The 23,146-nt window shown below is 38.7% G+C and overlaps 1 protein-coding gene across 1 annotated transcript; it reads right to left on the reverse strand.

The window, feature by feature from the left end:
- Window positions 1-20,092: 20,092 nt before the first annotated feature.
- Window positions 20,093-22,453, reverse strand: LOC110873456 (ribonuclease 2). Its single transcript, XM_022122395.2, has 9 exons — window positions 22,197-22,453; window positions 22,029-22,057; window positions 21,881-21,954; window positions 21,689-21,787; window positions 21,569-21,572; window positions 21,388-21,479; window positions 21,037-21,198; window positions 20,771-20,840; window positions 20,093-20,402 (listed from the first exon to the last, which is right to left on the reverse strand). The coding sequence occupies exons 1-9, from the start codon at window positions 22,448-22,450 to the stop codon at window positions 20,347-20,349; spliced, it is 840 nt and encodes a 279-aa protein (XP_021978087.2). The 5' UTR covers window positions 22,451-22,453; the 3' UTR covers window positions 20,093-20,346.
- Between the last annotated feature and the right edge of the window lie 693 nt (window positions 22,454-23,146).

Raw genomic sequence — 23,146 nt, forward strand, 5'->3', positions numbered from 1 at the left:
TTATTTAGATCTGCAAAAAATATTTCTTTTTACCTTTGGCAGATCATGAATATACGTCTCTCATACAGGAGAAAGGGATCTTGGAAATAATTTATCCAATCTGCTCTAATACCAATTGTTGGTCCCCTTTGGCGGCCCTGTTCGAATGGTGTAACTTTCTTCTCTCATTGAGACGGGTGTTTGTGAAGTATATAAACATTCAAAGAATAAAAATAGAGACAGTGAGAGTGATATTTCTTCAATGATTAATTCTTATAAAATAAATGAATCGTTCTATGAACATAAGAATTAGTCTTTCTTTGGCGGAATCAAACAAAGAAGAAGGGGTCAATCCGAAAATAAACTTGAATCTAAATGTCACCCCCTGGGCCAATCTAGGGGCTAAACTCACATGAAAGACTCTATATTGAAATATAACTACACAAGACACACATAATTCCTTCGTAGGAATTATGTATTTATAGAGAATTTCATGATCCTATCTCAAATGTGATTGGTTGATGAGAGAAGTTGGTATGTGTGTCCATCCATTTGCATGTGGCTTATCTTTATTTTTGTCACCAACTTGTTCCTTTCCGATGAAATCTTCACTTTGAGATAATATATCGTTTCTGATGAAAAGCTTTTTCCATAAAGAAAAGATTCATTTTTCTTATGAAAGAAAAGAAAAGATTTCTTTTCATCAGAAATGCTTTTTCTTGAATCATTCATTAGAAATCCTTTTCTTTTTCTTATGAAAGTCTTTCCATAGAAAAGATATTTAATGTGTTAATAAGATATATTATCTTATTAACACAATTTTTTGACTTTGTATCTTGTAAACTCTATAATGTCCCGCTATCATTTTGAAGTCTTGTAACCTTATCGTGATCTTTAATCAAAGAATTAGAAGCTTGATTTTTTTTCTTTCTCGGTCTTCATATTTAGTACTTCTGGGACGTTCGTCGGTCGGTTCGTGTTGACGGAATTATTTCTAAGTAACTTAAACTATTCTAAACAAAAATACAATAAAGTTTCCTAACATTTGGTATTGATGTATTAAATTTGATTAACTATGTTTTTAACTAACCAAAATTGACTTTCCTTTACCAAGCTTACTTTGGTTGGTCAATTTTAACTTCAAAAGTTTACCTTATAAAATATGTAGTTCTTGATTTTGCTAGGACTTTGTTAAATTTAGGGTGGAGCTACATAGTTTGTTTTCGAAATTTTAATAAAGATTGTATATAAAATTATATGGACCATAAAAGGATAAAAGATGAAACCAAAAACAAGAATTAGGAATTGCTCCATTGGCTAAGACTATGGGGTATGGTGGGGCTTGGGTTGGGTATTTGGTGACACGTGGATCTTGAATATTCTCAACCCAAAGCCAAGTTTTCAAGGGGTACGGTTGGGGCTTGGGTTGGGCGTGGCTGGGCGGGTGGCATAGCCACATCAACATTTTTTTAATATATATTTATATTTATAACTACATAAAAAATAAACATACATATTTTTTTTTAAAATACATAAACATACATAATAATTATCAAAATAAAAAACAGTCATTCTTCGTCATCTTCGTCGGTTTCGAACCCAGGAATCGTTGAAACATGTTCCACCAAATCAGCTCGAAGGTTCTGATGTATATCCCTTGACTTTATTAAAAATTCATTTGCCGCTTTATCTTAGTCTGTTACGTTACCTGGTTGGGGGTCGTTATCATCATAGTAGGTTACGACCGCTCTACCTTCATCCTCCAAAATCATGTTGTGAAGAATGATACATGTGTACATCACGTTTCCAATTTGATCCTTGTCCCATAGTCGACAAGGCATTGCCAATATTCTCCACCTTTTCTTCAAAACACTGAATGCTCGCTCGACGTCTTTACGTGCAGCCATCTGGACCCTGTTAAACTTTAATCTCTTTGGATCTGAGGTACCGTGTCTTGTGAATGATTTTACGAAAACCCCCCACTCTGGGTAAATCCCATCAACTAGGTAGTACCCGTACATATACTCAATCCCGTTTACAAAGAAAGTTCCTTTGGGTCCTATACCATTTACCCGATCATTGAAAAGAGGCGAGTGGTTTATGATGATAATATCATTATGTGAACCTGGCATACCAAAGAACGCATGCCATATCCAAAGATCTTGGGACGCAACCGCTTCAAGCATGATGGCTGGCACCCCGTGAAATCCACTAGTGTGAGCGCCTTGCCATTGGGTAGGACAAAGTTCCCAGGGCCATTTCATACATTTGACAACTCGGGTTTCTGAGATTCCATTTTCGCATTTATTGCACGTTCACTATTTGTTTAGTTGTTCGCTTGCACAATTGGTTTGCTTTGTAACTGTATATGTTTTGGTTCAATAAAGTGTATTGTGATTGTGCATGGCTATGTGTTAAAGATTTGACAAATACATGAACTTGGTGATGAAACTGTAAATTATACTGTGATGGGTGTTTTATGTAAAAGATGATACTTAGGGATGAGTAGAGTAGTTAGTGAAATCTTAACAACTCTTAACCCTAATCCCCTTCACTAATCATCTCACAAAAATCAGTATACGTACTTTCACATCCTCCTCTCCTCTTCTACAATCATCTTCTTCATCATTGGCACAAGCTCTCAATCACCACTCTTGATCCCTCTGTTTATCTAGAATCAATCCAAGGTAATTGTTTAATGGTTATTTGTTGTTAAACATTGATTGTTTGATTCATGCAAAAACCCTAGTTCTTCACATAATAGTTCTGTGTTTATTGATTGATTCTGATTATTGTGAAATGGTTATGATTAGTTGTGTAATCATTTGCCTGATGTTAAGATGCATGAGATGTTAGAACTGTTGATTGTTAATTGGATTACAGCACTGGCCAATGTAGGAAATTAGGGTTTCTGGATCGAAGAACGTAACGGTTACATTGAACATGAACATTCGCATGATTGATTGTATGATCCGAACTTTTGTAACATATATGAAGTGTCCGAATTTTATAACATGTTAGATGGTCCGAATTTTATAACATGTTAGATGGTCCGAATATTATAACATATTAGATGGTCCGAACTTTATATATGTTGGATGTTCCGAACTTTATACATATGGGGGTCCGACTTTTGTAATTTGGACACAAAGTCCGACTTTGATGAATGATTGGCATGGTCCGACTTTGTTAGGAGAATATAGAGGTCCGACTTCTTGTTTAGATGGTTTAGGTCCGAGTTTGTTAAGGGATGCTTATCTGAGTTTTGTATTAAAACATGGACTCCGAACTTTATGTGATATGATATGTCCGACTTTTAAGATTTGTATGTTGTCCGACTTTTGGGATTTGTATGTTGTCTGACATTTTGAGATTGTATGTTGACCGACTTTTGCTTGTTATCCATGGTCCGACTTTTGCTTGCTATATATTGTCTGAACTTTTATGCCTTGATGCCTTGTCTGAGTTTTATGCTTTGATGGTGGTCTAAATTACATATGTTATATATAATCTGAACTTTACAAAGTAATGTATGAACCGAGTTTACTTGTAAACACCAGTGTCAGAGACTACTGTATGTTTCTGTATGTTTCTGTACATTACAACCTGCTACTGTATGCTATTGTATATGACTGTATGATACTGTGTGTATGAACAATCTATGTCACGTTATTCTGTACACGATTATCACACGGAATCACCGTTGTTTGGACATTAAGGAGTTGTAAACCCTGATTGAACGTAAACACTCACATCGAGTTTATGTGCAATGTACCTTAGGTCGTGTGTAACGGACCTAATCATTTATTACATTAGAAACAATAACATACCGAGCAAACCAAGGTGAGTTCACACTCTTACCAAGGCATGGGATTCCCGGGGTTGGGAATGGGATTGAAGGAATAGATTTGTAATTACACTGTTACTAGACTATCTACCATCGTCCTCGGATGCGCAGGATACATACGTAAAACCTACGTATACTTGTACACGTCACTGTCCTTAGGTTGTGAAGGACACTTACGTAAAACCTACGTAAACTTATACTCACTACTGCCTCGGGTTGTGTCATGCACTTACGTAAAACCTACGTAAACCCCCGCGTACCCCTGTCCTCGGCTGTGAAGGACACTTACGTAAAACCTACGTAAACTTTGTACGTACTACTGTTCTCGGTAAGAAAAACACTTATGGTTGCAAATAGTCTAGTGTATATGCAACTATGGGAAGCCCCCACCAATAGAACATACTATCGGCCCAGTAGAGCCACACGTTTCAAACGAACTTACTATTATGAACTTACTTTCTGTGAACTCGCTTAACTAGTTGTTGACTCTCTGTTACATGCCTTGCAGGTCGTTAGGTATACCTGGAGCTTGCATTGGGAGGCGCGATCGTTGTGGACAAGGATCGTGAACGCTTGATTTAGACATTATGACATTACATACTTTATTTATGTTGGGCTTTTACTTATATGCTTCCGTTAAACGTTGATTTTATACTTACGTGTTGAACACCTTTCATATGGATTGGTTTGGTTAAATTACATTTACTTTTACTATTTACAATGTTCTATATGATTGGTGGCTTGATCCTGGTTAGTCATGCCTCCAACCGGTGATACTCCGCGTGTGGATTTTGGGGGTGTGACAGATTGGTATCAGAGCCATTGGTTATAGAGAACTCGGTTTTAATAAGGGAAAAGCGTTTTATTAAAACCAGACTATAACCAGTACAGTGCTCAATGATCCACAACGACGCCTCGCTCCACGTGCAAGACTCACCATCCTAGGTAATAAGGTTTATGTTTATTGCCTACATGCTAGAATTACATAGAACTTTGCTCGTGGTATGCTTAGATTACATTGTTTACTATTCGTTATTGCTTGAGAACACTTGTGTGCTTACTCTCTTCTGTCATCGCACTATTCGCGAACCTCTCTCACTTATGTTGCATTTGCTATGAAGATCATGGTTGGACGTATTAACTTGACACAAGCCCAGTTGACGGCTCTTATCAACGAACAAGTTGCTGCGGCACTTGCAGCTGCACACGCAGGAGGTCAACCCGCTCAGTAACCTGTTTGCACTTTCAAGAACTTCATGGACTGTCGTCCTAGCACGTTTAGTGGCACTGAAGGAGCGGTTGGACTCCTCTATTGGTTCGAAAAGATCGAGTCGGTATTTGAGATGTGTGAATGCCCTGAGGCTCGTAGGGTGAAATATGCCACTGGTACTCTTGAAGGAATTGTGCTAACTTGGTGGAACGCGCAAGTTCAGAGTTTAAGGTTGGCAGCTGCTAACGCCACCCCTTGGAATGATTTCAAAGAGCTGATTAAGCGAGAGTACTGCTCACGAGATGACATCCACAAGTTAGAGGTGGAGTTCTTCAATTTGAAAATGACAGGGTCGGAGATCGAGGCATATACCAAACGGTCAAACGAGCTGGCCGTCCTGTGTCCAACTATGGTGGACCCACCTGTTAGGCGTATCGAATTGTATCTTAAAGGGCTGGCACCAGAGATTCAGAGCCACATGACATCGGCTAACCATAACAACATCCTGGATGTTCAACGTCTAGCTCATCGCCTCACGGATCAGGCAGTGGAACAGAACATGCTGCCAAAACGTATCAGCGCTACTGCTACCGCTACCACTTCTGCTACTCCTGCTACCCCCAGTGACAACAAGAGAAAATGGGAGGGGGATTCCAGCAAAGGTTCAGTTTCAGTTCAGTCTCAGGTGCAGCAGCAAAAGTCTGACAACTATCAGAGCCCTAGTCAGCAATCTTCGGGCAGTCACAGGCAGGGTGGTTATCGAGGGAACCTCCCAAGGTGCAACAACAGTAACAGGCATCATAGTGGCCAGTGAAACAAGGGTCGCTGTCAGAGGTGCCTCAAGATGGGTCATGAGGCCAAGGATTGTAGGAGCCCGCGGCCTGCGAATCAGAATCAGCAGCAGCAGCAAACACCGCAGAATCAGCAACAGGGCAACAAGGGATGTTTTCATTGTGGCGCTGAAGGTCACTTCAAAAGACACTGCCCACAGTTAAACCGAAACCAGAACAACAACAACAACAATAACCAAGGCAATGGGAACAACAATAATGGGGGAAACAACAATGATGGGAACAACGGCGCTAGGGGTCGTGCATTTGTGCTGGGGCAGGGTGATGCCAGGAATGATCCCAATGTGGTTATGGGTAAGTTTCTCCTTGAAGACTTTTATGTTACTGTATTGTTTGATTCGGGTGCGGATACAAGTCATGTGTCTCTTAAAGTCAGTCAAATGTTAAAACGTGCACCAATTCCCTTATACACCAAACATGTCGTAGAGTTAGCTAACGGTAAAAGTCTAGAGGCCACACACATAGTTCAGGGTTGTAATCTTATCCTCGCTAGTCAGACTTTCTCCATCGACCTCATTTTTATAGTTCTGGGTAGTTTCGACATCGTCATTGGTATGGACTGGTTATCCAAACAGCAAGCAGAGATCCTATGTAAGGAGAAGATCATTCGTATTCCCCGATCTGGTAAAGAACCTCTCGAAGTTCAAGGCGACAAGAGTGGTGCTGTGGTTGGCATCATCTCCTTCCTGAAGGCTCAGAAATGTTTGCGAAAGGGTCACACTGCCATTTTAGCACTTGTTACTGATGCATCAACGAAAGAGAAAAGAATAGAGGATATTCCAGTTGTACGCGATTTTCCTCAAGTGTTTCCTGAAGATTTACCTGGTCTACCGCCTCATCGCCAGGTCGAATTCCAGATTGAACTAGCTCCTGGAGCAGCACCAATAGCCCGCGCACCGTATCATTTAGCTCCAACTGAACTTTGTCAAAGCAACTGCAAGAGCTCTTGGATAAGGGCTTTATTCGTCCTAGCTCTTCGCCTTGGGGAGATCCAGTGTTATTTGTGAAAAAGAAGGACAGTACCTTCCGCATGTGCATCGATTACCGGGAACTGAACAAGGTCACAGTGAAGAACCGTTATCCTCTTCCTCATATTGACGACTTATTCGACCAGTTGCAAGGGTCGAGCTATTACTCCAAGATTGATCTGAGGTCAGGTTATCATCAGCTGAGAGTTCGGGATGAGGACGTCTCTAAAACAGCTTTCAGAACTCGCTACGGCCACTACGAGTTTCTAGTTATGCCATTCGGGCTAACGAACGCGCCTGCAGTTTTTATGGACCTTATGAACAGGGTGTGCAAGCCTTATTTAGACAAGTTCGTGATTGTTAGTGCACGAATGTCTATCGCCTTCGTCAATCCAAGCAGTAGCAAGAAACCGAAGAAACCGAAGAAATCAAGACTTGAAGATGTTACTAGTTAGAATTAGTAAGGTGGCGTTTTGGTAATTAATGAGAAGTCTCATTAATTCCAAGGCCTATAAATAGGATTGTGATGTCATTACTTTAAGAGTTAAGGAAGACTTTTCTCCATTTTAGAGATCTTGGTGATTCAAGTTTAGAGAGAGAAAGTGTAGAGAGAGAAAGTAGTTGCAAACGTGGTTTTTGTACCGTACAAGTCGTATCTTTCAATAAAATCACGTTAGTAGTACGTTATTGTGTGTTCGGTCACGCACGTTCACGGTTTCCGCACGTAGAACGTACGTTACGCAATCGAACGGCGTCAAAACTGGTCCTACAAGTGGTATCAGAGCTAGGAGCTCGATTGCACGATCAAACACATCGTTTTCGTACCAGATTTCAGCCGATTCAGATCCGATTTCATCAATTTCATCATCTTCTACTTATTTCTCACGTTTTTTTACGGAAATTCGTCAAATTGAATGTGTTTTCACGGTCCGATTCGTCTGAATTTCTAGCATATTGTGCGAAAATCATTTAATTGCAACCTTACCAAGTTTCAGTTCAAATCTCCTAGCCGTTTAGGAGAAATCAAGGTTTTTCGGTTCTAATTCGCGTCAAAGATCAAACAGGTTTGCTTATTTGGTATCATAGGTTCGCTTATATGCTTAGAAAACAGGTTCGCTCATTAGTGTTAACATTGTGGTTCGCTCCAAGTGGTTTTAAACAGATCCGCTCCAAATCACATTATTGATCCGCTTATTTGACAAACATATCCGCTCCAAATCAGGTTATTGATCCGCTTATATGACAAACAGATCCGCTCATAATGTCATCAGTGGTCCGCTTATAAGTTTTCATAGTGGTTCGCTCTTTTGTCATCTTCTTCACGTGATTGTCTGATCATTACAGGTTGTCGGCAGGTTATTGTTTTGCACCGCCCCACTAAAAAGACTCACGAAACAAGCGGCCCAATCAAAGAACATTAAAATCAAATTGTCGGTCACTGAAATTACACTTATAGTTGTCTGTTGTTGTGTGATTGTAAACCCATGTGCACCGACCCATTAACTCACGTTGGCCCAATCAGAGATCAGTATTCAGCGGCTCATTAATTGATTGTTTATCAGTCACTATTAAGAAAAGCCCATGTGTTGTTGTTGACTACTGAGGTGCCGCCCATTAAAAGTGTTAGGCCCAATCACAGTGAAGGCTCAATCAAAATAGATTAGTGGTGTTTTTGTCGGCTGGTGTTGTTATTATATGCACGTGAAGTGTTAAAGCGGCCCAATCATTGTTTAAACATATATAGCACCGACCCACTAATTTTTTTTGGCCGTATCAGCATTCTGATCCAATTTGTAAAGTTTGATATTGCACCGCCCGTTTGTAAAGTTTAGTGGATATATTTGGTCCAATCCCACTATAATTTGAACAATTATAGTTTAAGGCTCATGTGCACAGCCCCATAGTTGTCGGCTAATTGTGAAGCTCAAAGTGTTCACATTATCTTGTCCACCTCTAATCGTAGCCAATCAATGTTGCCACCCAATAAAGTGTTCACATTATCATAGTTGTTGTTTGTCCACTAGTTGATTGATAATTGCCGCCCATTCTTACAACCAATCTTCGGCCCAATCCCAGCCCTTTGTTACAACCGCCCCACTACCTTTTGTGGCCCAATCAACAAGTGGTATTTGTGATTATTGTCGGCCCATACACATTATAATACGTATCACCGATCCACTAAAAATTTGGCCCAATTTTTGTGGTGATTAAGTGTTTGTGGGCTTAGTGGTGTTAAGTGTTTGTGGTGATTAATTCTCGGCTCAAATCATTCTAAGCCCATCAGTGTATCACAGCCTATTCATTTAGAGATTTTATCCGAACAATTTTGGATTGAATCGACGAATCTTCGACAACGAGTCTTAGAGTGGGATCATCAACACACTGTTACGTATTCAATCTGTTTTGATTTGATCATTTACTTGATTGTTTGCAGGAAATCCAAGGTGATTTGTCAAGAATAGGATCCTCACCCGAGAGAATCCTCACTCGATCCGTTATCACCTAATCTTTGATATTCAATCGGATAGTCATTTGTTTGTCTGAACTTCATTATTGATTGAGAATTCGTCATTGTGAATCTTTTGATACCAAAGATGAATTCTGAAATTTATACTACACTGAACAAGTTTGAAAATTTTACAGGTATCAAGGGAGAATCAACTGAAGAATTGATCAAAAGGTATGTCGAGTTGTATTGGGAGATGGAGAGATTGAAGATAACCAAGACTAATGAGGAATGGGTTAACAAATTGGGAAATGCTTTACCGGGTGATATGTGGAAAACGTATTTGTCAGATTTGAAGAAGATATATTTAGACGTGACTTTGGGCTTGTTTATCGAGAAGATTGAAGAACTAGAACTTGAACTCCGAAAGAATAAAGCAGCAACTGATAAAGTAGAGTTCAAATCTGAGGAAAATGTTCGAGAGGAAGAGGAGCAGGTTAAAGAAATTTCAGCTATCAAGGTGGAGAAGAAAGCTGAATCTGTAAAAACGATCGAGAAGTGCTCAAACTGTGAAAATCTGAAATCTGAAAATGCCAAACTCTTGAGGGATTTAGAGAGTTTGACATTAGAAAACAAAAATCTTAAAAATTCAGAAAATGTTTTGAAAAATCGAAAACAAAATTTAGAAAATGAAAAATTAAAAATGGAAAAAGAATTTCAAAGTCAAATAAAAATTCTAGAAGATGTGTTTAGTAAAAATAACATCGAAAAGCAAAAAATGATAAATTCTCATCTTCAAAAGATTATCCAACTTGAAAAGGAAAGTGAGCAAGCTCGAAAGAAAATCAGTGAGCTTGAAAATAAATTGAAAGGTTTTGTGACTTCTTCAGCGTATGTGAATATTTCATGCCCAAAACCGATCAATTCTATTCCAATAAGTGACGATGTCACAAACTTTGACAATGTCAAAGTTGAAGATTGTGATGAGAAATTTGATGATGAAAAAGAAAAAATTGAAAAACAAAAATTGTTTTTAGAATTAAAAGAAAAATTCAAAAATACTGTTTTGCAATCTACTGAAATAGGTGAATGCTCAAAGCAAAAACCTTTGAAGAAGAAAGTGGAACAGAAACAAAAAATTAAAACTGAGAAAATTGTACAAAAAGAAAATAAAAGCTCATCAGATCGATCATCCAATCGCAATCTAAAATCACAAAAATTGAAAAATGAAAACTCAAAAATTGTTGGTAATAAGTGGTGCAGGTTTGACCACAGTGCTCAAAAGTCAAATTCAGCAATCAAGAGGAGGAAAGAGTATCACCAAGCCAAACAGTGCTTTGATCTAAGCGTTTGGTGTGACAATGGTGATTGGTACGATAACAGAGTGTGTTACAGATGCGGTTATCAAGGACACATTGCTGTTAACTGCCAGAAAAGGAAGTTTGAATCTAGAAGATGCTATAATTGTCAAATCAGAGGTCACATTGCCAGAGATTGCCCAAGGAAATCAAGTGAAAGATTGAGGGTTAATTCTCAGAAGTTGGCAAAGAAATCAGTCAATGTCAAGCCCAAAGAACAGAAGGTTCAAGAACCTAAAGTTCAAGAAAAGAAAGTGAAGTTTTCTCAAGGGCAAAAAGACAAACTGCGAAAGAAGAGGAAGAAGGCCAGAGAATATCTGGAGAAGATTTTGTCCTCGAGTTCACCGGACAGTTCGAATAAGAGTTCTGATGAATCAACTCACTCGACTGCAAAGTCAAGCAAGATGAATTCATCAGATACAAATCTGAGGACGAAAGAAGAAAAGAAGAAGAAGAAAATGGTCGGCGATGAATCTGACGTGTTGAAGTCAGATAAGCCATGTGCAGGCAATGATTCTGGTGTGTCGAAACCAGAAGAGCCATTTGTTGAGGTAAAATCTGAGAATTCAGGTTTGACAATGGATGATGCAAATTTTCCACCATTGTTGAACAAGAATTCAAAATCACCCAAGGACAGTCAGGCTTGGGTGGAACTATTCAAATAGAAAAACCTGACTTGCCGGAGTTCCCAGGTTGGTAAGCGTGGAACATGAATCGGCACATTTCTTGAGAAATTTCACTCTGGTGAATTTTCGTCTTTCAAAAGATAAATCAGGGACATTAAGTTGTACTTGATTCATCTTTCCTTCAAGTGGTAATTTGAAAAACAAGGTGATGAAACCCCGAGTTTATGAATTGACACACCAAACTAATTTTCCGGAAAAACCATTTTGATTAAAACAAACTTAAGTGTTTTGAAATCATAATGGGAAAATAGTTTGTTATCAGGGGGAGTTCTGATTGTTTACGCCAAGTGTATGGAGAATTGAAGTGATTCTCATCATGTTGTCAAGTTTGTACAGTTTGTTTCAAATTTTCTCAGAAAATCAAAATTGAAACATATTTTGATTTTAGGGGGAGAAAAATTTTAAAAAATTTAGAAAATTTGAAAATGTCAAAAACATTGAAAAAGTCAAAAATGAGTTTTTGTTGCATAAAAGAGGAAATGATAGTACATCAGTAGACTATCACAGCACGCTAAAGATATGGAATGTTAAATGTGATAAACAATTTTATTATGGATTTGTTAGTAAATTTTTACACATTCAGTAGATTGTTTTCGAGATATAAACATAAAACGTCAAACTTGCTTATCTCATGGGGAACATCTCTTGGATATATGGGTAACCCCCGAAATCTCGTTTGAAAGATTCTATAAGATGTCAAACTTTCTTATTTTGTGGGTAACATTTCACGGATATATGGGTAACCCCGAAATCTCGTTTGAAAGGTTTCTCTTTCTGAAATACTAGGTTTGTTTATACTCAGTGATATCTGGGGTATTATCCCGGGACTTCTGCTGAATGGAAGTTCTGACCTAGTCCTTGGATAATACTTGCTGCAAATGCTTGAAACACAGCATAAGCCCTCAGCAAAATGAGACAATAAAATTGATCATTCTTGTTGTTTTTGTAAAAAGATCCTCTAAAGGGGACACAAATCATGATCTCTCTGCTGAACGGTAGTTCTGACCTGAGCTCTCATGATTTCAAATCTAACCCTTTACAAATATCATCTTAGTATACTTACCTGTAATTCTGAATATTGAGATCTGGATACGGGAGTATATTCTGAAATGGGACACTCAATTAAGTTTGTAAGTTGAATATTTGAATCTGGATACGGGAGTATATTCAAGTGATGGGACACTCGAATAAGTTTAAGTATCTAAAATATTAATCTAGTATCTCGAATCAGCTAAACTTTGTGTAAAGATATATCTGACAATCTAGGTAAATTGTTTATAGCTTACAATGTTCAAAGCTTAACGGTGTTGGTGATATGTCTCAAAAACTGATATGATCCTCTTGCACAAACTCACAAAAATATGTTTGTACATATTTCATTTCTTCGTTTAATTTCTGTTATTGCATTTATGTTTCATAGTATGAAAAATCCAAAAAGATTTTCGACAACTGATGGTGAAAAGCTGATATTCAAAATCTCAAAGGCTAAGCAAGATGAATAGACAGGTTGGTTAATTGGTTTGAAATGTTTAAGATGATTCAGTAAATTGAATCAGAATTTGGAATGTTTAAAATTTTGAAAAGTTTTAAATGTGAAAAGTCTCAAATGTTTAGTTGATTCATTAAGTTGAATCACAACTTTATTGGTTTGTAATAGAGAGTTTGAGATGTGCAGGTTTCTGATTTGTTGATACGGAAAGCCAGGCGTCGATCCCAAAAGCACAGAAGCTTGACGAAAGGGGGAGCCTGAAGAACCTGAAGAAAGAGCAATGGAAGCTGAAGACAGATCCATCGGGATTCTGTTCAAGCAAGATGACTCAAGAGAGAGAGAGAGAGACAAGTCGCTACGAGTTTCACTACGGATTGACTGCGACAATATCCAAGGGGGAGATCGTTAGTGCACGAATGTCTATCGCCTTCGTCAATCCAAGCAGTAGCAAGAAACCGAAGAAATCAAGACTTGAAGATGTTACTAGTTAGAATTAGTAAGGTGGCGTTTTGGTAATTAATGAGAAGTCTCATTAATTCCAAGGCCTATAAATAGGATTGTGATGTCATTACTTTAAGAGTTAAGGAAGACTTTTCTCCATTTTAGAGATCTTGGTGATTCAAGTTTAGAGAGAGAAAGTCTAGAGAGAGAAAGTAGTTGTAAACGTGGTTTTTGTACCGTACAAGTCGTATCTTTCAATAAAATCACGTTAGTAGTACGTTATTGTGTGTTCGGTCATGCACGTTCACGGTTTCCGCACGTAGAACGTACGTTACGCAATCGAACGGCGTCAAAACCGGTCCTTCGGTGATTGTTTTCATCGACGACATCTTGATCTACTCCAAGAGTCAGGAGGAACACGAGCAGCACCTGCGTCTTATCTTGGAACTTCTTCGAAAGGAACAACTGTACGCCAGGTTTTCAAAATGCGACTTCTGGCTTCGTGAAGTCCACTTTCTAGGCCATGTGGTAAACAAGGATGGGATTCATGTTGGTCCATCCAAGGTAGATTCGATCAGGAACTGGCCTGCACCGCGTACACCAACGGAAATACGCCAATTCTTGGGTTTGGCGGGTTATTACAGGCGATTTATTAAAGACTTCTCAAAGATTGCGCAACCACTTACTCTACTGACGCAGAAGGGTGTCACCTATCGTTGGGGTAATCCCCAGGAAACCTCTTTTCAGCACTTAAAGGATAGACTATGCAGCGCACCTATTCTTTCATTGCCAGAGGGCACGGACGATTTTGTGGTTTATTGCGACGCGTCGATTCAGGGTCTTGGTTGTGTATTGATGCAAAGGGATAAAGTTATTGCCTACGCTTCGTGGCAACTTAAAGTTCATGAACGGAATTACACGACGCACGATTTAGAGCTGGGAGCTGTTGTTTTCGCGCTTAAGATATGGCGACACTACCTATACGGTACCAAGTGCACTATTTACACCGATCATAGGAGTCTCGAGCATATCTCCAAGCAGAAGGAATTGAACATGCAGCAACGTCGATGGGTCGAGCTACTGAACGATTACGAATGTGCCATCAAGTACCATCCAGGCAAAGCCAATGTTGTGGCTGATGCCCTCAGTCGAAAAGATACTACACCTAGGTGTGTATGAGCCCTGCAGCTCACTATTCAGTCTAGTCTTCCTGCACAGATACGAGATGCTCAGGTTGAAGCATTGAAACCAGAAAATGTCAAGGCTGAAGTCTTACGCGGTTCAAGGCAGCGATTAGAACAAAAGGAAGACGGCGCCTACTATGTAACGGGGCGTATTTGGGTCCCACTATATGGCGGTTTACGAGAGCTTGTGATGGATGAAGCGCACAAGTCTCGCTACTCGGTACATCCAGGTTCGGATAAGATGTGCCACGGTCTTAAAACTACGTATTGGTGGCCAAGCATGAAAGCTCTCATCGCAACCTACGTCAGCAAATGTTTGACCTGTGCAAGGGTCAAAGTTGAATATCAGAAACCATCAGGCCTACTTCAGCAACCAAAGATACCGCTGTGGAAATGGGAGGAAATTTCCATGGGTTTCGTTACTGGCCTGCCTAGATCCCAGCGTGGAAATGATACTATTTGGGTGATCGTGGATCGACTCACAAAGTCTGCTCACTTCCTGGCTATTAAGGAAACGGATAAGTTCTCCACCCTCACAGACATATATCTTAAGGAAGTTGTTTCAAGGCACGGAGTGCCAACCTCTATTATTTCGGATCGGGATGCACGATTCACTTCAGAACTATGGCAAGCAATGCACAAATCTTTTGGTTCTCGATTAGACATGAGCACAGCTTATCACCCTCAGACGGATGGGCAGTCTGAGCGCACGATTCAAACCCTAGAAGACATGCTTCGCGCATGTGTTATCGATTTCGGCAACAGCTAGGAAAAACATCTCCCTTTAGTGGAGTTTTCGTACAATAACAGTTACCACACCAGCATTCAAGCCGCTCCATTCGAGGCATTGTACGGACGTAAATGGCGGTCACCTCTCTGTTGGGCAGAGGTGGGGGATAGTCAAATCACAGATCTGGAACTTGTAGTTGATGCTACTGAACGAATTGCACAGATACGACAACGCATGGCGGCAGCTCGTGACCGTCAGAAAAGTTACGCTGATAAGAGCAGGAAACCGCTCGAATTCCAAGTTGGGGATCGAGTGCTACTCAAAGTCTCACCCTGGAAGGTGTGGTTCGTTTTGGCATACGAGGCAAACTAAATCCGCGGTATGTTGGACCATTCGAAATCATCGAGAAAATAGGCAAAGTGGCCTACAAACTGAACCTACCAGCTGAACTCGGTGCAGTTTACAATGTTTTCCATGTGTCGAATCTGAAGAAGTGTCTGTCAGATGAGATCCTCATAGTTCCTTTGAAGGAACTCACTATCGACGAGCGGTTGCAGTTCGTCGAGGAACCAGTTGAAATCACAGACCGGGATGTTAAGGTCCTCAAGCACACTAATACCTCTTGTACGAGTTCTTTGGAACTCCCGTCATGGCCCAGAGTTCACCTGGGAACGAGAAGACCAAATGAAACTCAAGTATCCCCAGTTATTCGAAAACCGTGCAACCACTACTGAGGCTGAAGCTACTACAGAATTTCGGGATGAAATTCCAAATCAACGGGGGGATGATGTGACACCCCAGGAAAACCAGTAAACGATGCAACTTACCTAGCTTCCTCAGTAACCGCATGCTAAATTTCGAGACGAAATTTCTTTCAAGTTGGGGATAATGTGACAACTCGAGTTTCCGAGATTCCACATTCGCATTTATTGCACGTTCACTGTTTGTTTAGTTGTTCGCTTGCACAATTGGTTTGCTTTGTAAGTGTATACGTTTTGGTTCAATAAAGTGTATTGTGATTGTGCATGGTTATGTGTTAACGATTTGACAAATACATGAACTTGGTGATGAAACTGTAAATTATATTGTGATGGGTGTTTTATGTAAAAGATGATACTTAGGGGTGAGTAGAGTAGTTAGTGAAATCTTAACAACTCTTAACCCTAATCCCTTCACTAATCATCTCACAAAAATCAGTATACGTACTTTCACATCCTCCTCTCCTCTCCTACAATCATCTTCTTCATCATTGGCACAAGCTCTCAATCATCACTCTTGATCCCTCTCTTTATCTAGAATCAATCCAAGGTAATTGTTTAATGGTTATTTGTTGTTAAACATTGATTGTTTGATTCATGCAAAAACCCTAGTTCTTCACATAATAGTTCTGTGTTTATTGATTGATTCTGATTATTGTGAACTGGTTATGATTAGTTGTGTAATCATTTGCCTGATGTTAAGATGCATGAGATGTTAGAACTTTTGATTGTTAATTGGATTACAGCACTGGCCAATGTAGGAAATTAGGGTTTCTGGATCGAAGAACGTAACTGTTACATTGAACATGAACATTCGCATGATTGATTGTATGATCCGAACTTTTGTAACATATATGAAGTGTCCGAATTTTATAACATGTTAGATGGTCCGAATTTTATAACATGTTAGATGGTCCGAATATTATAACATATTAGATGGTCCGAACTTTATATATGTTGGATGTTCCGAACTTTATACATATGGGGGTCCGACTTTTGTAATTTGGACACAAAGTCCGACTTTGATGAATGATTGGCATAGTCCGACTTTGTTAGGAGAATATAAAGGTCCGAATTCTTGTTTAGATGGTTTAGGTCCGAGTTTGTTAAGGGATGCTTGTCTGAGTTTTGTATTAAAACATGGAGTCCGAACTTTATGTGATATGATATGTCCGACTTTTGAGATTTGTATGTTGTCCGACTTTTGGGATTTGTATGTTGTCCGACTTTTTGAGATTGTGTGTTGACCGACTTTTGCTTGTTATCCATGGTCCGACTTTGCTTGCTATATATTGTCCGAACTTTTATGCCTTGATGCCTTGTCTGAGTTTTATGCTTTCATGGTGGTCCGAATTACATATGTTATATATAATCCGAACTTTACAAAGTAATGTCTGAACCGAGTTTACTTGTAAACACCAGTGTTAGAGCCTACTGTATGTTTCTGTATGTTTCTGTATGTTTTTGTACATTACAACCTGCTACTATATGCTACTGTATATGACTGTATGATACTGTGTGTATGAACAATCTATGTCACGTTATTCTGTACACGATTATCACACGGAATCACCGTTGTTTGGACATTAAGGAGTTGTAAACCCTAATTGAACGTAAACACTCACATCGAGTTTATGTGCAATGTACCTTAGGTCGTGTGTAACGGACCTAATCATTTATTACATTAGAAGCAATAACATACCGAGCAAACCAAGGTGAGTTCACACTCTTACCAAGGCATGGGATTCCCGGGGTTGGGAATGGGATTGAAGGAGTAGATTTGTACTTACACTGTTACTAGACTATCTACCATCGTCCTCGGATGCGCAGGATACATACGTAAAACCTACGTATACTTGTACACGTCACTGTCCTCAGGTTGCGAAGGACACTTACGTAAAACCTACGTAAACTTATACTCACTACTGCCTCGGGTTGTGTCAGGCACTTACGTAAAACCTACGTAAACCCCCGCGTACCCCTGTCCTTGGTTGTGAAGGACACTTACGTAAAACCTACGTAAACTTTGTACGTACTACTGTTCTCGGTAAGAAGAACACTTATGGTTACAGATAGTCTAGTGTATATGCAACTATGGGAAGCCCCCACCAATAGAACATGTTATCAGCCACACGTTACAAACGAACTTACTATTATGAACTTACTTTCTGTGAACTCGCTCAACTAGTTGTTGACTCTCTGGTACATGCCTTGCAGGTCGTTAGGTATACCTGGAGCTTGCACTGGGAGGCGCGATCGTTGTGGACAAGGATCGTGAACGCTTGATTTAAACATTATGACATTACATACTTTATTTATGTTGGGCTTTTACTTATATGCTTCCGCTAAACGTTGATTTTATACTTACGTGTTGAACACCTTTCATATGGATTGGTTTGGTTAAATTACATTTACTTTTACTATTAACATTGTTCTATATGATTGGTGGCTTGATCCTGGTCAGTCACGCCTCCAAGCGGTGATACTCCGCGTGTGGATTTTGGGGGTGTGACAATACAATCTAAACTACCTAGCATCCCGGGTAGCCCATGATAATCAGCGTGACGATCCAATATTTGTTGCATGTCATTGAAGGAGGGCTTTCTCAAATATCTTTTCGTATAAAGTTCTAGAATACACGAACAAAAGTTGTGAAGAGTTTCTCTAGCTACACGTGCAGACATTTTTAAATAGTCATCCATAATTTCCGAACAATTGCCGTACGCTAACTGCCTAAGTGCGGCCGTGACCTTTTGCCACGTACTAAATCCTAATTACCCGGTTACATCGGGTTTTTGTTGGAAATAATCATATTTCTCCTCAAGATCTCTAGATATTCTTAAAAATAAGTTTCTACTCATACGAAGACGACGCTTAAACATTTTTTCATCATACTTAGGTTCCGCTGAGAAGTAATCGCTTAGCAACAAATCGTTAACGGTGTGCCGTTCACGAGCGATGTACCTCCTCCGTTTAGGTTGTTGAGTCTCTTCCTCATCGTCTTCGTCTTCCACGATAGCTTGCACCACCGCCGCGATCGTTTGTAGAAATATTTCCGCACCATCGTCAGATGATGATGACGATTCACTATAACTTGAAGAACTCATGGTAATATTGTGTTTTATGTGTTTGATATTGTGTGAGAAAAATGTTAAATGTTGTAAGTATATATAAAGGAAAAAAGATTTTTTTTTTAAACTAGCCCCCAACGGCTAGCCCAACGGCTACTTTGAATGGGCCACTCAGCAACCGCCATGTCACCTTGCTCCCCCGCCCCACGCCTGGCTTGAAACCCAAGCCCCAAGTGCCACGCCCCAAACCCAAGCCCACTCGGGGTGGTGCCTTAGGCGTTTTCCCCCAACCCACACCCAAACCCCCGCCCCATGCCCCATGGCCTAAGGCTCCATCTTCTAGATGGTGGACCGCGGATTCAAGTCTCTTCGTCTTCACTTTTTGTAATTTAGTTTTGTTTTTTAAATCAAAATTTAAAACGATTTAGGGTGTCGTTCCTATCTATGCCTACATTCTTCTTCTTTTTATTTAAAGCCAACGAATCCTTTAAACGGGTTACTAGCAAAATTCATTACATTGGTATACACTCATCTTTGAAGTGGGGAAATCCTCACCTAGGCAAAATAATTGGCATGGGCAGACTTATATAATTTTAACATTTTCGGACGAAAAGTCGTAAATATTCCACTTCTAACCCAAATATTGGCGGGTGCCCCCCCCCCCCACGGTCCCTTCAAAGTTGCGCCCCTGCTTGTAAAGAATTTATCTGAGTTAATAAAGATGCAGCTTAATATCTTGTTTTGATACCTCTATACGGGTCGTATACGATGCATATATAATATGTATTTTATACGGGGCGTATAGCCCTATATGACCCCTATGATGTTATACGTATACGTTGGCGTAATTTTTTTTATCTATACGACCCGTATAATGTTATACGACCTTTATAATGCTATACGACCCGTATGGGTAAAGATAAAGGAAACATTCCCTGACATTTGGATTTGTTCATCATTTGTCTACACGACCCGTTTAACACTATACGGGTCGTATAGACCTAATGGTACAAAATAAGATTTTAGGGTTGTGGAAATAGTGAAGGCGTATATCTATACTAATAACCATCTTGTAATTTTGTATATGTAACTTGGAATATAATTAGAAAAATAGAACACCAACAAATACAAAGGTACATCAATGGAGGTACTCTCACTATCTCATTGACTTATTATTCAACGTAAAATGCTAAAATGGCAGTCTACAACCACTAAACAGAACACCAAGACACACAAAGGTATATCAATCGAGGTACTCTCACTGCCTCCTTGACTTATTTAAACATAGGAAATCAGCCATGCAAAGGTAAGGGTTTGAAATGCATTCATCAAACAACTGATTTAATAGTAGACATCAACCAATCCTCAGTACTCGTGGTGACATCTACAAATGGAAAACAAAAGGCGGGATTAGTAAAAAAACATATATATGATGTATAATAACATACATATGAAGCTAATATCATTAACCATATTATGGGTATATATATAACTTTTGTAATCATATTTAACACAAAACAAATTATTTATGAAAGGTGTTTCTAATCAACCTTATTAGACATGCCCCGACGCACCTACCCGTACCAAAATGTTACACTTTTTTGACATATTACCCAACCCGTGTGACCCATCCATTTTGCCTCCCTTAGGGTAGCAATTTATACTTTTATGATGCATTTAAAGATCTTTTATATTTGTTCACATATATATTGTACAAGAAAAGCTGATATGAGCACATAAGAGTAAGCTTACTTCTGAATGCAAATTTTGGTAATCTGACATATTGAGGACATTTGTTGCTTTCTCCTACACACTCTCGAACCTACAAAAATATTTATACACCATAATTAGAAGTGATTAATATCAGAAGTCATTACGATGAAGCAGGCCTTAAAATTCAATAAACTATACATCAAATAATAATAAATAAAAATAGTGTATAACAATCTACAGATTATGGGTTTATTATAAAAATCTATTACACACAAAAAGAAGGAAAGAAGAAGATAGTGATAAACCTTAAATTCCTTGTCAAAACACAAACGGACTTGGTATACAGTATCATCGTTGCAGGTCAACTGAGGTGTTGTATCGAAAGCATCTTCAATAGCAGAAATAATGCTAGCTGATGGGTATGTCTTTGAATTTGAAGGTTTAATTTTTGCTTGTATAAGAACGTCCTGAAAACAGGAGATACTTAAGATGTGTTAATAAATGGGAAGAAAAATAATATCTTCTAAAGTTCTAATAATAGACATGTGAAAATAAATGATAGGCTGATTTTTGGATGCTATATATAATTAAATTCTAGCCTGAGAAGCAGTTAAAATTCACAAAATACAAAGATAAAAACTAAAAAAATAACTTACCGTGACATTATACTTCAAATACAATTGAAGGGTTGTCAGGAAATACCCTTGTTGGTCGCCTACTACTGAGGTGGCACATGTACCATGTTTCTCTGCAAATAAAGTGAATCCAGTTAAAATACTTAGAAAACAAATGTCATATAAAGAAAATGAATACTGCAGCTGGAGCAAAGATGCATACCCCACTGATAATCGACACGAACCAAATCCGAGCACGAAAAAACAAGGCGAAGTGTTGTTAGTTTCTTAGTTTAGTTATGATCAGTTGGTAAAATAAAACAAAATCATAGCTAAAATCCACCTGATGAGCCCAAAATGGTCTCTTTTGGGTGCATGATGATGACATTTTGCAATTTAGTATCGTCCAATACTTGGTCATAGCATCACTCAATGATGAAAGCTACAAATTGGAAAGTTTGTAAAGAAAACAGGTTGATGGATGATAACAGAAAACTCGAAAATATTGCACGTATCATAGTAATGGAATATATACCGAGTTCTCATTATAAGGAGCACCTTCACAACATTCTGGATATGTTCCGTCATTGTAATCGGGCCATAGTGATCCTGTAGCACGGCATAGAGGTTAAACGCGTGTTCATTGTCTAAAAGGGTGCGCAATATTTGTACAGAAAACTTACTGATTGTGAATCCTGGTGGAGGACTTCCTCTGGAAAACATAAGAAAATACAAGTTTTTAATCATCATATTCAGAATGCAAGTATGCAACTTAGTGAAAATAAATAAAAATATCTATCTGCTTGAGTTAATGACAAATTTATGTGCTTCAAACATAGATTATTTATTACCCTGGGCAACAACCATTGTAAGGACAGCATGTTTTGGAATTTATTTCGCAGGCAGTTGCAGGCCATTGAAGAACCAACGTGAAGTAATCGAAATCAACGGCGTAGGTAAATCCGAAGAGCAGAACCGATAGGAGAACCACGGTGGTCAGATGCGAAGCCATTGTTGTTATACAACCTAGTTTTCTGTTTGTGCTAGATTTGTGGTGAAGGAGATGAGGCAGGCATTGGTACTTATATAGGCAGCATGATGACATTTTAGAAAATTAATATTTTTTAATTTTTTAAATAGATATAAATATCCATACTATGAGTCTATGACGGATAGTTAGACTATCTCCAATGCTAAGGGTGTTCTTAGGCGTCCTTAGCTGCCTAGTCAGCTGCCACATCATATCCTTGTAAATCCTTAAAAATCCTTAGAATCCTTACAAATCCTTAAAACCTTCCAATTTCTTCTCCAACCATACAAACATCCTTACACATCCTTATATTTTCCACATCATTTGTTTTTTTCTTTAAAATAAATTAATAGAAGTAAGGATTTGAATAATAAAAAAAAATATAAACATAATATTGAAATTGCTTAATTTTTATATAGTCGATTTGGTAAATATTATTTGTGTATATAAAATTTTAAGGTAGACCATAACTATATAGGCTGGCAAGTTAAATTAAACAAAACAATGTTGGTTGTTTTATATCAAGTAAAATAATTAAAATTAAAAGAATAAATGGTCAAACACATTTTTAATGTTTGACCCATTTGTACGCGTGATTGTGTGACTATGGGCTTTGTTCTAATCTTTAGAAATATTTTAACGTATCGGGCTATAAATTATAAAAAAGCCCAATTCATACTTATTAGATAATTAGGTTATCTTCTCCAATAATCGTACTGATATTGAAGAGCCGCTCTGGTTAGGTTTCCACTTTCCAAAGTTAAGTAAAAA

The sequence above is a fragment of the Helianthus annuus genome, chromosome 8 (assembly GCF_002127325.2).
Source record: "Helianthus annuus cultivar XRQ/B chromosome 8, HanXRQr2.0-SUNRISE, whole genome shotgun sequence".
Lineage (NCBI taxonomy): Eukaryota > Viridiplantae > Streptophyta > Magnoliopsida > Asterales > Asteraceae > Helianthus > Helianthus annuus.

Excerpts from the sequence above, each read along its gene's own strand:
- LOC110873456 (XM_022122395.2), bottom strand. The coding sequence starts at position 22,450 with ATGTCATCATGCTGCCTATATAAGTACCAATGCCTGCCTCATCTCCTT. Across the intron at positions 21,955-22,028 it reads TCCACCAGGATTCACAATCA|GATCACTATGGCCCGATTAC; the intron begins GTAAGTTTTCTG and ends GCCGTGCTACAG. Across the intron at positions 20,841-21,036 it reads GTTTTGACAAGGAATTTAAG|GTTCGAGAGTGTGTAGGAGA; the intron begins GTTTATCACTAT and ends ATATTTTTGTAG.